General features: G+C 56.8%; 2 protein-coding genes across 3 annotated transcripts; both read left to right on the forward strand.

The window, feature by feature from the left end:
• The first annotated feature begins 6,121 nt into the window (after positions 1–6,121).
• BLOC1S1 (biogenesis of lysosomal organelles complex 1 subunit 1) lies at positions 6,122–9,433 on the forward strand. 2 transcript variants are annotated; one of them, XM_017341922.3, is made up of 5 exons: positions 6,345–6,507; positions 7,112–7,249; positions 7,656–7,734; positions 8,893–9,025; positions 9,246–9,433. In XM_017341922.3, exons 1-5 carry the CDS (start codon positions 6,447–6,449, stop codon positions 9,354–9,356), a joined length of 522 nt encoding a protein of 173 aa, XP_017197411.1. In that variant the 5' UTR covers positions 6,345–6,446; the 3' UTR covers positions 9,357–9,433. The 2 variants fall into 2 exon arrangements, with proteins under 2 accessions (XP_008254829.1, XP_017197411.1); XM_008256607.4 differs by lacking the exon at positions 7,656–7,734 and having other exon boundaries at positions 6,122–6,507; positions 7,112–7,184.
• Positions 9,434–9,838: 405 nt separating this feature from the next.
• Positions 9,839–13,492, forward strand: RDH5 (retinol dehydrogenase 5). Its single transcript, XM_051832842.2, has 5 exons — positions 9,839–10,235; positions 10,752–11,079; positions 11,159–11,417; positions 12,703–12,866; positions 13,136–13,492. The coding sequence occupies exons 2-5, from the start codon at positions 10,770–10,772 to the stop codon at positions 13,357–13,359; spliced, it is 957 nt and encodes a 318-aa protein (XP_051688802.1). The 5' UTR covers positions 9,839–10,235; positions 10,752–10,769; the 3' UTR covers positions 13,360–13,492.
• Positions 13,493–13,626: the final 134 nt, after the last annotated feature.

The raw sequence follows: 13,626 nt of genomic DNA on the forward strand, positions 1-13,626 counted from the left end.
TGGCCTTCCTGCCCCTGCTGCCCCTGTTCCTCCGGGTCCAGCACCGGCTCCGGCCCAGTCACGCAGTGCCCTCGACCCCTCCCCACATCGACCCCTCGCCCCTACCCTAGCGGTGGGGGCGGTGCCTAGGAACGGGGAGGGAGCGAGAAGTGCCCAGGAAAGAGTAAGGAGGGTAGCAGGAAAGTGGCGGAGACTGAAGAACAACCTGGGAGGAGAGAGGCGGACAGAGAGAAGAACGATGAGCAGTCCTGGGCCCCACACGAGGGAGCCTCCAAAAAGTTAACGGAAAATGGTTATTTTGGTGCAATAGTATTTTCTGAAAGCCATGCCATGATATGCATTTCCCATGAACTTTTGCACCAAAGTGAACTTATCTTTTAATTCTATTTTCCGCCAACTTTTTGAAGCATCCTGGTACAGCACCTCATCCCCGCCCCCGCCCCCGCCCTCGCCCTCGCCCCCAGCCTGGCTATGACCAGGCCTTGCTAGCACTGAGGTCAGCATTCACAGGAGCAGAGGATAGGGTGTAGACGAGGAGAAGACAGGGAGGGGAGCAAGTGGAGAGCTGGAGAAAGAGAAGCATGACAGAGGCAGGAGGAAGGCCAAGAGTCTGACCAACAAGGGGCAGGATGAAGGCAGAAAAGACAGAGGGTGACACAGGAAGAGGAGATCAAGCTGCAGGGGTGAGGGGGTGGGCTCATCCAGGAACCGCAAACACTGGACCCAAGAGGCAGAGGGATGCAAAGGAGCCTGCAGCCACCAGACTGTTCCCGGGACTTTGCGGCTCCCATGGGGCAGAAGGGGCGGGGCAGAGCCCTGGACTGGCTCAGCAGGATGCGGGTGGGGCACAGAAGGGATCTCCACGGGGACCCAATGGCCTGTCCCTCTTCCTCTCCCTTCCCCCAGGCTGGGACAGAGGCAAAGGGAGAGGGGGACATTTTCCAACTTTCTGCTATTTATAACTCTAATCCAGAGGCTGGGCCATGGGGAGAGCCAGGAAACAATTCAGCACAACTGGGACCTCTCTGGCTCCCATGCCCTCATCCTCCTCCTTGTTTTCACTGGCTATTGGTCCTGTGCGGGTCCATCTGTCCATCTTTCCCTTCTCTCTCCCTCTCTCCCCCCCCCCATCCCAAATTCTATTTTTGTCCCTCCCTTGTCTCTGTCACACTTGGAATCTTAGACTATTTCTCAATGTCTCTAATGTCGTTTCTGCCTGTCAAATGCTGGCACATTGTATGACTCTCTTCTTCCTTCTTCTCTGAAATATTCAGGTCTGTGTCCTACCTATCTCCTCTTCCCATGATCCTCTGTCTCTCTTCCTTCTTTGTTCAGGAGTGTCCGTGGGGCCCTCACTCTGCCAGCCCTGGGACAATCCTTGACCTGGGTGTGTTGCCACTTGAAGGTCTGGCCTCCTTTTTTTTTTTTTTTTTTTTTTTTTTTTTTTTTTGTACAACTACACCTGTGGACACCCCATCCAGGGCATCTCTAGACAGGGGCTAAGAAGGAACCCTGCACCAGCATTCTCCTTGCACTCTCTCCCAGAGATGTCCTGTCCATCTCTGCTGTCTCAGAGTCCCAGGCAGTGGAGAAGAGCTGACAGGACAGAACCCAGGCCTCCTGAGTCCCCACCCGGTTCTCCAGCTGCTGCCTCTCTGCACCTGCAGCCTGTCAGCCCCCTATGTGCACTCCACCAGCTTCGGAGAAATCCAAAGCTGAAATCAGATGCCAAGAATCTGTGTCTGACCTCTCTGCCCAAATATTTCAGAAGTCACCTCACCAGCCACAGGAGGAAGGAACAGCAGAAGAGAGAGAGAGGCCACCCAAAATTAGCCTAGCTATAAATAGTGGGGCAAGGGAGGGCAGGGAACACGCAGGAGCCCTAGGACAGCCTAGCAGATTTAGACAAGCACCGTCTCCCTAAAGGAGAAGTGAAACCCAAATGCCAGAAAGGTGAAGCGGGAAGAGAGGAAACTAAAGGGATCCAGAGAATGGAAGGGGCGCAGCATTGTAAAAATAACCCACCAGAGGATTTCTTGTGCTGAGGTCAAGAGCTTGAGAATTCATTAAAACCTAACACAATGTTGGGGCTGGCATCGTGGCACAGAGGGAGAAGCTGCCACCTGTGACACCAGCATCCCATATGGGCACTGGTTTGTGTCCTGGATGCTCCACTTCCAGTCCAGCTCCCTGCTATAGTCTGGGAAAGCAGCAGAAGATGGCCCAAGTGCTTGGTCCCCTGCACCCGTGTGGGAGACCTGGAAGAAGCTCCTGGCTCCTGGCTTTGGCCTGGCCCAGCCCCAGCTGTTGTAGCCATTTAGGGAGTGAACCAGTGGGTGAGGATGGAAGATCTCTCTTTTTCTCTGTAACTCTACCTTGCAAATAAATAACATTTTTTAAATACTGAAACCATATTAGTCCATTCACATAACATTTTCAAAATGGTAAACTAGAGATATAAAGAACAGATTAGTGGATGTCAGGGGACAGATGGGGACAGCACAAAGGAGTCCCTCATGGTAGTGGGTATCTTGATTATGGTGGTGGTTATCCAAAGCCAAACATGGGAACCAAATGCACAGAAGTATATACACACATCGTGCACACACACACTTCCACATACATACATAGACACCCACACCACACACCTCACATACACACACACACACACACACACACACAGATGAATACCTGAAAAAAGTGATGAGAACTGAAGGCTTGTCGCTGACCAATAGCACTGTGCCAGCATCAGTTTCCCAGTTTGGGTCCTGCGTGACAGTTACAAAAGATGTCGCCACTGGGGGATGGTGAACACAGGGTCCACAGGACTTCTGGTTCTACTTTTGCAACTTCCCCTGAATCTGTCATTATTTCAAACGAATTCCAGAAAATGCTAAGCCTGAGAAATGTCCAGGCTCGGCAAAGATGTTGGCTCCTATCTGAGTGGAAGTGAGGCTCCTGCAGCTCCTTCTCCCTCCATCAGAGAGCCCCACATTTTAGCTCCCCAGAGATCACATCTTTGCCAGCTGTCATCTCTAGCAGACACGCAATCCCTTCCAGAACCCACACTCAGGGTTAACTCCTCCTCCACCTCCTCTGGCAACAGAGGCTCGGAGCAGGGTCAGGCGTTTCCTCTACAACACACAACACGAGAACTTCTCACCCCACCCGCCTGCCCAGCACTGAAATCCTTCTGCTCGCCTCTGGAATCTGGCCACAGCCATAGCTCAAACTGTGGGAGTGGCTGGAGGAGAAAGAATAGACATGTAACGGACAGGAGGCAGTAGGGAAATGGTTTGGCTACTCTGGTCTTTGAGGGTCCAAGAGAAAGTCTTGTGTCTTAGGGAGAGGACTGGAAGGTCACTCCCCACAGGGAGCCATTTAGACTGCCCTGAGGGCCCCTTTTCTTCAAGCACTGGCCTCAGGCCAACATCTGGAACTTGGCCACACCACCAACAGCCCCCACTCTTGAAGGGCAGCCAGATTCCCCCGTCGTGAAGCCTTCTCCACTCACTCCATGTCCTCCCTCAGTCCTCAACCAGCCCCTAGCAATTCAGTAGCTTCCGGCCCTACTGTTGGGCCCAGCCAGTCCGTTTGGAGTTTGCTAATTAAAGCCAACTCTGAAAGAGCCCTCAAAAGAACAGGGAACTAAGTGGAGAAAAGCAGTGTGGGGTTGTATTCCTTCATTCTAAGGGAAAAATCACCTGAGCGGGATCTTGGAAGGAGAGGCAGGCAGTAAAGAGATTTCAAGTTCCTAGAGTCCCTGTCTACCAAGGACAGGTGGACCAGAGCGTCCAATGCAGTTGAGCTGGACAGTGAACCATGAGGCTAAACAGAAAAAGAACAAATGGAGGATGACCCTGGAAAGGTCAGCCAGGGTCCCCAGACACAGGTTCCCCATGTCCTCTGCCCAGCTGCAGGGCAAAGGAACAACCTGCGTATGGGAAGGAAGGGCAGGCAGGGGCCAAGCCTGCAGAATCCTGGCACTGTCTCTACACTGATTGTGAAAATGTCAGGCAGTTATGCCAGGGTGGGAGGGCAGTGAGGGTGATACAGGATGGGCCTCTCTCCCTCAAGTCAGCCTAATCTTAACATTCCCACACTTTACCCCTGAAAATCCCAACACCAATCCGCTCACCAGCCCCACCCATTCCACTTGCCCCCTGTCATCATTCTCTGTCAATGTCATCATTCCCTTCCAACTCCTGCCCTTCTGTCCCAGGCCCCATAGCTCTGGCATCAGTCATCTTCCAATCTGCCTCCGTTTTGCTTGCTCACTGCAGTTGGAAGCTGGAGCCAGAGAGGGGGGAGGACTGGGCCAGGCTGCCCTGTGATGCTCTCACTCTTACCGCTTCTATTGATCAGCCCTCCCTAGAGCCAAGCCTCTTCCCAAACACTCCTCCCCTGCCAGGACTCCCTTCAGCTCATGCCCAGCAAGTGAGAGGGGCACGGTGACAACACGAAAAGCACCTTTGCCTCCTCCTCCCTGAGGTCTCTCCCATGGTTTCGGCAAGACAGACGGGTTTCACTCAGGCTCTGGTATCAAAAAGCCTGGATTTGTATCCTAGCTCTACCACTTGGGAGCTCTATTACTTAATGGCTTTGTACCTCAGATTCTTCCTCTGCAAAGCAGAGATAAAAATAAAACTTTACAGGATTGCTCCAGGGGTTAAATGAATTCATACACGCTTGACCCATTGCAAGCACTTAGGCGATGTTGGACAAAGCAGTTGTAGTGTATATATGTGAGCATAGACACACACACACACGGCATCCAACTGTTCTGCTTGGAATTTTCATCATGCTACTTAACGTTCTGCTTGATAACGCCACTTAACCACTTCATGGGCTTCTTCTCACTCATCCTTTGATGTTTGTACATGCGCCAGCATTTAGGATACTAGTCCATAAGTAGCTGAGTAAACTAATGGGTCAATCATTCTCAACTCTTATTCAGAAAAATTAAAGAAGAATGTTTTATTCTACCTCAATCAGCACACAGTTCTCTTCTTCTTGCAAATAGAATGAAGTCAGTTTCAACTATGCCACTAAATCATTCAATGACAAATGTCAGAGTTGGAAATGGTCTTAGATAAGGTTTAGTCCAGTGATTTTCAACCTTGAATGCACATCGGAATCAGCTAAACAGCTTCTTAAAAAATACCCACATCCGGGCTCCACCTCTCGAGACTCTAGTTATGTGATCTGGGGCCAAAGCGTTGGTGCACAGTGGATTAAGCCTGCTGGGGATGCCCACATCCCATTCTGGAGTTCAAGTCCCAGCACCTTCACTTCCAATCCAGCTTCTTGCTAATGCATCCTGGGAGGCAGCAGATGTTGCTTCAAGCACTTGGGCCCCTGCCACCCACATGGGAGACCTGGATGGAGTTCCTACATCCTGGCTTCCACCTGGCCCAGCCCTGGCTGTTGCAGGCATTTGGGGAGTGAACCAGTGGATGGAAATTTCTCTCGCGCCCTCGCTCTTTTCAAGTAGATGAAAATAAATAAACAGATAAAATAAAACCTCACCCATGAGATTCTAATAGCCAATCCCCTTTGTTGACTTAATCCAACCCCTTAGTTTCCTAATGAGAAAACTAAAATCCAGAGATGTGAGCAACTTGCTTGCCCAAAGTCACCCAGTATGTCAGGGCAAGATGCAAGAGAAAGTGTAGCAGTGGCATTACGTTGGTAATGTTTATAATTTTTCCTGTTGGAGTTAAGCCCGGGAGCATTCCTCTTTGGTTGAGAGAGGTGTTATATAATTTACCTTTCACTTTGGCAGTGGCATTAGGCTTCTGCTAAGACCAAAATGGGTTCGCATTCCCTGACCACAAAAGGACAGAGACGGAATTGTACATTCACCGCACACAGCCCGCCACATTTGCCAAGCTCCCTAGAAGGCTGCTTGAAGTGCCTCAAATGCTTCTCCACAATAATCACCCAGAGCTGAGTGAAGGACCTCGCTGGGGTGGAGAAGAAAGCTGGAAAGACAAGAAGGCATTCTCCCCTAGTCGGGAGAGGGGGAGGGGGAGGCAGGGAACCAAATGAGAGCCGACAGGCTCTGCCAGGAGGTAAGGCCAGCGAAGGGAAAGAATTTCAATGAGTCCAGGGAGTCTGCACACAACCGTGAACCCTCCCGGGGGCTGGAGGTCGCCAGGAGACGTTAAAACGGGCTCGGCAAAAGAGGTACTAAAGTCAAGTCCTCCCCACGCTCACCAGAAAGTGAGCTCTCAAAATAAAGCAACGAGTTCAGATGCTGCACCAACCCTGCAGCTCCCTGCCCGGCCAAGACCTTCACTCCCTATCACCCCCACGCCTTAAAAAAGAGGGCGGTCTCCGCGTCACGTGACGTGGGGGTCACGTGAGCCGCGGGCGCCGAGGCGCATTCCAGCTCCCGGAGCCGGTGGGGGTTCGGCGTGCCCTGCCCCCAGCCAGACGCGACCATGCTGTCCCGTCTGCTCAAGGAACACCAGGCCAAGCAGAATGAACGCAAGGAGCTGCAGGGTGAGCCGAATATCGCGTCGGCATTTGTCTCTCCGGCCGCGGCCTAGCTTCAGCCTGGAGCCCGGACCTCGAGTAACTGCCCAGACCTGGCGAAGGGCGCCAGCTAGCGGGCAGCGAGCGTGGCGGAGAGCAAACCGAGGGGCGGCCTTTTTGGAGATTGCGTGCCCTGGCCAACGGGCTCTGGCCCCTTCGGCGACACTCGGGTCCCCCCTCGGCAACGCCGCCAATCCCCAACTTGGCGGCCTCGTAGCCCCGCCCTCTTTTCGTGGGCCGCTGTGCCTATTGGTAGGGCGCCTGTCATTCTGGGAATGGGGAGGAACGCCCCCGACGAAGGAGGCCGTGGGATTGCTCCCAGAGACCCGGTTCTAGGAGGCCTGAGACCGCCGAGGAGGGGGTGGGGGGCTCGCAGTCAGGCGTCGTGGGTGCTGCCCTTGGCGTCCTTAAGCGAGTCCGCCTCTCTCAGATGAAACTTTGCTTTCTATTTCGGTCGTTTTCAACTCTGACATCAGTGGAGAGGTTCGCATGAATGGGGGAAGAACCTGTAGCTCCACCCCTCAAAAACCAGTCCCGGCTCCAATCCCTCTTCTCCCCCCCCCCCCCCCAGAGAAGAGGAGGCGAGAGGCTATCACGGCCGCGACCTGCCTGACCGAAGCCCTGGTGGACCACCTCAACGTGGGGTACGAACATCCTCCCGGCGACAGCAGCTCCCCATACCCCCACCCCGAGTTGGGGCACTGGCAAGGTCTGGCCCCCAGACCCCTTTGGAAGGAGTCAAATGTTCCACGCGGTCCCCCGCCCCCCACGGGGTTCCCAGCTTGACCGTCTGGAGACAGGCATCAGCCAGCTCTGCTGCTAGCCCTAGAAGAGGAAGGAGCAGCTGTGCTGGTTGGAGAGGCGGCCAGGGTTCCCCTGGCAGACACAAGTTGCTGCCATCTGCCCCCCCTTCTCCCTTCCCGGGCCAGCTGTCCTCCCGCGGGAGGGAACGCCCCCTCCTTCCCTGCGGCCTGCCCCCCTCTCCTTCTCGGCCTCCCACCCCGGCAAGCCTGAGGAGCAGCTGGCAGGAAAGGGCTGGCCCTGCTGGTGGGGTGAGGACAGGACCTGTGCCAGGAGCCCCGGAAGAGCCAAGCTGTCTCTTCCATCCCTCCCAGGTCTCCAAGGACCATCCCCTGCCAGGTCCCTAAGTGAATGCCAGTCACTGCCAGAGACCTGGGACCCCAGAGGCCCGAGGTGAGGATTGGAGAGTCAGATAGCCCCGTGGTACCACTGTCGGGGGGAAAGGAGGCAGCGTGGTGCCTTCCACCCCGGGGCAAGTAGATCAGCTTGGCCATGCGTGCCGGGATGAGTCAGCCAAGTGAGCCGTGCAGGGGCCGGGGTCATCTTCATTACTCATCCGTGGGGAGATCAGGGGAAGAGGCTGGGGCCAGAGCCTCTGGCCGCCTCCCTTCAGGCGGTCCTGTTCACTCAGCGCTGTCTCCGACCAGAAAGGCCAGAGCCTGTCCCTTTTCCTCCCTCCCCCGTTGGCGCCGCCTGGGTTCAGCTGTGTCTACCATTTCTGAGCTTGGCCCAGGCTTCCCCTCCTCTCCCTATGCCACAGGCCACCCCACTCTCAGCTCCCAAGGCAGCTGAGCCAGAGGCAGATTAGAAAGGGTTTTGTGTTGCTCCCACGGCTCTTCAGACAAAGGCCCCTGTCAGGTGTCCTGCCCCTTGCCTCGGCCAGCCCCCACACATTCCAGTGGGTGGAGGGCGCCGGATGTGGAGGCCCCTGGCTGGCCTAGAGAGCTTTGGGGTGCGGAGTGAAAGATTCATCAGCTAGGCAGGGAGAATAGTGATGAACAGCCCCGTGAGTCCATGGTCATCATGCTAACTGCCCCCAGCACCTTGGGGAAGAGAAAAGAAAAACCACTGCCTAGAACAGAAGGGAGGGAGTGTGTATGTGTGTGTGTGTGTGTGTGTGTGTTGTGTGCGGCTGAAAGGAGAAGGAGAGAAAGTGAGAGCCAGAAAGAAACCCCTGGGATATCCTTCCTGACCCAGAATTTCTGGGGAGGCAGTGAGCTCCCCCATCCCACCCTAGATTCGGCCGGGGAGGGGGCAGGGGGACCTCTTGCACAGATCACCAGCCTTCCAATCACTGGCAGATGTGTCCCTGCGGCTGGATTTTCCCAGCAGCACCACACCCCCTTCCCAGCTCCTCCCTCAGGAGGAATCCTGGGAGTGGGAAGAAGGAGCCGGGTCATTTGCATCACATCTGAGAGTGGCCAAAATCCCAAGGTTTTCCCTAGCCTGGCCCCTTGGCCGGCCTTCCCCTGCCGCACTGGAATCTCGGTGCCAGAGACCACCCGAGAGACCAGAGGGGCAAGCTGACCTCCTTCCTCCTCCTAACCCTAGTGTGGCCCAGGCCTACGTGAACCAGAGGAAGCTGGACCGCGAGGTGAAGACCCTGCAGGCCCAGGCTGCCCAGTTTGCCAAGCAGACAGGCCAGTGGATTGGGATGGTGGAGAACTTCAACCAGGCTCTCAAGGTGGGCCTCGCTCCCTTTATCACCTCCCCATTCTGGGCCCCCACAGTCTGCCTCCCTCAGGGGTTAGGGAGGAAGTGGAGCTGGTCCCAGAAGCCCCACCTGTGGCCCCAGTGTGTGAACAGCCAGAGAAAGGAAAGTCACTGGTGGGTCCAGGGGGTGGGTGAAAAGCACCCCCAGCCTGGGAGCCGCGCCTGCCCACCCACCTGCTTCCCCTTCCCAGGAAATCGGGGATGTGGAGAACTGGGCTCGGAGCATTGAGCTGGACATGCGCACCATTGCCACCGCGCTGGAATACGTGTACAAGGGACAGCTGCAGTCGGCCCCCTCCTAGCCACTCCACCCCCGCCCTCCACCCCGCCCTGCCTGTGTCACCCGCACCAGGCCGTGAATAAAACCCCAGCCTCCGTTCGTGTGTGGTGTGTTTCGAGGTGCTCCAGTGTGGGAAGTGGGATGGAAAGATCAAGGGTGACTCCCACAGGATGGTGCCATTTAGATACGGGTGGAACCAGCTTCCTCTTACTGTCCCGACCCGCTCCTCCTCCTCCTCAGGCCTGGTGCAGGTTCCTGTTGGGTAAGCTTAGGGTGCGAGTGTCCCACACTTCCCCAGAGAAGGTTCTAGGGGTCCTTAGGGCGTCCTAATTCGGGACTTGAGTTTCCTGCAGAAGAGAAGTAAGACACACAGCGTGCCTGGGCCCCTGCTCTGGCTCGGGGCCTCTCCACGTGCTCAGGGCCTCTCCCAGGCCAGCACTAAGCAGTGTCATGAGTCTGGGCCGGGTGCGAGATTAATTCTTGGAGGCACAGCAGGGCCAAGAAGGGGGAGGAATGACAGGTCCAAGGCCACCAGCCGAGAGGGGCAGCTGCTGTCCCTGACAGCTCCCTCCTGGGAGACCACGACACAGGTGGCCACTTACCCAGGCTGACAGCCCCAGAGGGGCCTGGGCAGATCTGGCCTCTGCTAAGCCCTGGCCGCAGGCAGCTGGGCTTTGGCAGACCTGGCCTCGGGGCTCCAGGCTCAGGGCTCCTCCTCCTCGGCCCTCCCTCCACCCCCCTCGTACATGTGCTTAATACTCCTGGCACCCGAGGCCACCCACTCGGACTTGGGCCTTAGCTGGAGCTAGCGTGGGAGCCTGGGAAGCCAGGAGCAAAGTCTCTTAAAAGCAAAACAAGAAGCTTCGGGCTTTGTAGGACCTGCGAGCTTTCCCCAGAGGAGGTAAGGGGGACCCTGGGAGCTGGGGTGCCGTGAGGGGAGGGGCTGGAGGTCCCGTGTGCCAGTAACTCAAAGCGCCAGGCATATCTCATCTTCCTCACGTGGCATCCCAGACCCTCATGGCTCAGGGTGTCAGCCCCGCTTGGCAAATGAGGTTCAGACACCGCCATACAAGTTGGAGGCCACCGGGACTTGGGCGAGGGGCTCCTGACCCTGTGATTCCAGGCACAAGGCCGGGGTTACACTTAGAGGGTTGGGGGTCGCTGCGGAGGTGAGAACAAACAAGGAGGTCCCTCTGCTCCCCAACACAGGCCCCGGCTCATCCGGCTTGAATCAGGTTAGCCACAGTGCAGGGCCTGCCCACGTCTGTGTTGCAGAGATGAGTTGTAGTTTGCCAGTTATTCACCAGGTAGCTAATTTCTCAAATCTGCTCAGACTGGACAGTCCCAGCCAGGGAGGATATTAGGGGCAAGGGCTTGGGGGCCAAGGCTTCTGCCCAGCCTACACTGCCACCTACAGGCCGTTTTGGATCCTGCCATGTGGCTGCTCCTGCTGCTGGGTGCCTTGCTCTGGGCAGGGCTGTGGCTGCTCAGGGACCGGCAGAGCCTGCCCAGCAGCGATGCCTTCATCTTCATCACCGGCTGTGACTCAGGATTCGGGCGCCTTCTGGCACTGCGACTGGACCAGAAGGGCTTCCGGGTCCTGGCCGGCTGCCTCACTCCCTCTGGGGCAGAGAACCTACAGCAGGTGGCCTCCTCCCGCCTCCACACCACGCTGCTGGACGTCACTGACCCCCAGAGTGTGCAGCGGGCAGCCACGTGGGTGGAGTCACACGTTAAGGAAGCAGGTGAGGACCCTGGCACCCAGGGGCGGTTGCTGTGGGAGGGCCTCACCTGCCCTCTGCGCCCGTCCCGTCTCCCCCACAGGGCTCTTTGGGCTGGTGAATAACGCTGGCGTGGCCGGGATCATCGGGCCCACACCGTGGCTGACACGAGACGACTTCCACCGCGTGCTGAGTGTGAACACGTTGGGTCCCATCGGGGTCACTCTTGCCCTGCTGCCCCTGCTGCAGCAGGCCCGGGGCCGGGTAGTGAACGTCAGCAGCGTCCTGGGCCGCCTGGCAGCCAACGGTGGGGGCTACTGTGTCTCCAAGTTTGGCCTGGAGGCCTTCTCTGACAGCCTGAGGTGAGGGGCGCAGGGCTGTGGGCTCCCAACCCAAGGACGGCCCTCCCAACAAACAAATTAGTGCCTGCCCAGGGTGGGCCAGCAAAAAATAAGACACAGCACAGTGGAGTATCCAGGAGGAGAGGGCTCAGGTCCAGACACCATGGATTCAAGTCCTTTCATGCAAGCTTAGGGTCTTTCTTATTTATTTATTTATTTATTTGAGAGGTAGAGTTACAGACAGAGCAAGAGACAGAGAGGAAGGTCTTCCTTCCACCGTCTCCCATGTGGGTGCAGGGGCCCAAGCACTTGGGCCATCTTCCACTGCTTTCCCAGGCCATAGCAGACAGCTGGACTGGAAGAGGAGCAATCGGGACTTGAACCGGTGCCCATACAGGATGCCGGCGCCGCAGATGGAGGATTAACCTACTGTGACATGGCACTGGCCCCTCAAGCCTCAGGGTCTTACAAAGATTCCTTCTCTTTACCCATTTTTTCTTCTCTGTTAAACTGGGATGAGAAGCTCTACCTCCCAGGTGTGGTGAGAGGTAAAAATAAGGGGCCCAGCAGTGCCTGGTAGGTACTAAGTGCTCAGAAAAGCCTGCTATTGCTATAAATAGGGAAACAGACTACCATCACTAAGTAGCACATGGCCAAAATGTAGAAGGAATACACACCAGCTAGCAGACGCGCTGGGGCCTCCCACCCCTCATCAGTCAGTAATCCTGTTCAGGGGGCCATGGGTGCACAAAGGAGGTGGGGCAGGACGACAGGGCAGCGGGGCCTCAATGTTGAGCCGAGCACAAGGCGCTCAGGAAGCCCGCCCTCTTCCCCGTCACTCAGTATTTTCAGCGTTCCCCTCTGTCTCGGTCCCTCAGCCTTTCATTTCCCAGTCAGCCCGGAACACAGGCTTTACATGTGGACTTCTGCGTCTACACCAGGGCACTGGCATGTGTCCCCACCGCCCCCACCCCCAGAACTACCAGTCTGCACCCTGCATGTCAGCACTCGGAACTCACGGGGTTGTTCTCAGGCCAGCTGCAGCCAACTGCCTGCAGGCTCATAATGGTCAGGCTAATTGTGTTTCTTGGCCCATGGTGCCTAAACTGGGTGGCCCTTTAAGGAAAAGTGTGCTGACCTCTGCTACAGATCGTAGAAGAAAATATAAAGCCTCCGGCTGCCAGGCAGCCCGGACCTCCCCCGTCAGGGCTCCTGCCCCTCATCTGTGTTAAGGCCCTCATCTTAGCTGCCCAACCTGTGCACCACAGGGCAAGCGCCCTGAGCCCTCCCTCTGCCCCTACTCCAGGCGGGACGTGGCTCCTTTTGGGGTCCAAGTCTCCATCGTGGAGCCTGGCTTCTTCCGAACCCCTGTGACCAACCTGGAGAGCCTGGACAGCGGCCTGCAGGCCTGCTGGGCACGGCTGCCCCCAGCCACACAGGCCCAGTACGGGGAGACCTTCCTCACCAAGTGTGAGTAGCGGGGCCAGACGGGGGCATGGGACGGCAGGACGGGAAAGGACCACCAGGAAGGTCAGTCCCACCCCAGCCTGTGGGAGGAGTGGGGGCAAACAAGATGGGATGCCATGCACAGCAGCCCAGTCCCACCCCCCAAACGGGGCTGGGGGGTGAGGAGGCGAGGAACCCTCTGACCTTGCTAGGAACAAGCCCAGGACCCAGAAGATAGGGCCCAGGAGGGGGGCAGTGTCCTGAGGCTGATGACACCCACCACGGGGCCGCAGATCTGACAGTGCAGCGACGCATCATGAACCTGATCTGTGACCCGGACCTCACCAAGGTGAGCAAGTGCCTGGAGCACGCCCTGACTGCTCGTCACCCTCGAACCCGCTACAGCCCAGGCTGGGACGCCAAGCTGCTCTGGCTGCCGGCCTCCTACCTGCCGGCCAGCCTGGTGGATGCCGTGCTCACCTGGGTCCTTCCACAGCCTGCCCAGACCGTCTACTGAATGAATCAGCCTCCCAGAGAGACTGTTTTCCAAGAGCAAGGACTCTGACTTGTTTCTGCCCTCGTTCTGGTACCATCTGGTGCCTGGCGCAAAGCAGGCACTCAATAAATGTGTACTGTCTAAAAAGCAGAAAGTGAGTGAGCAGAAATGAAGGCGTCCCCAAACTGCCAAGTCTTTAGTGCCTGCAAAACGCCCACTGGGGGGCGCCGGGAACTCCTGCATCTTCGGGTGAACTTTGCAACCGCACCCGGAGGAGTGGCCACCAGA

The sequence above is a fragment of the Oryctolagus cuniculus genome, chromosome 11 (assembly GCF_964237555.1).
Source record: "Oryctolagus cuniculus chromosome 11, mOryCun1.1, whole genome shotgun sequence".
Taxonomy (NCBI): domain Eukaryota; kingdom Metazoa; phylum Chordata; class Mammalia; order Lagomorpha; family Leporidae; genus Oryctolagus; species Oryctolagus cuniculus.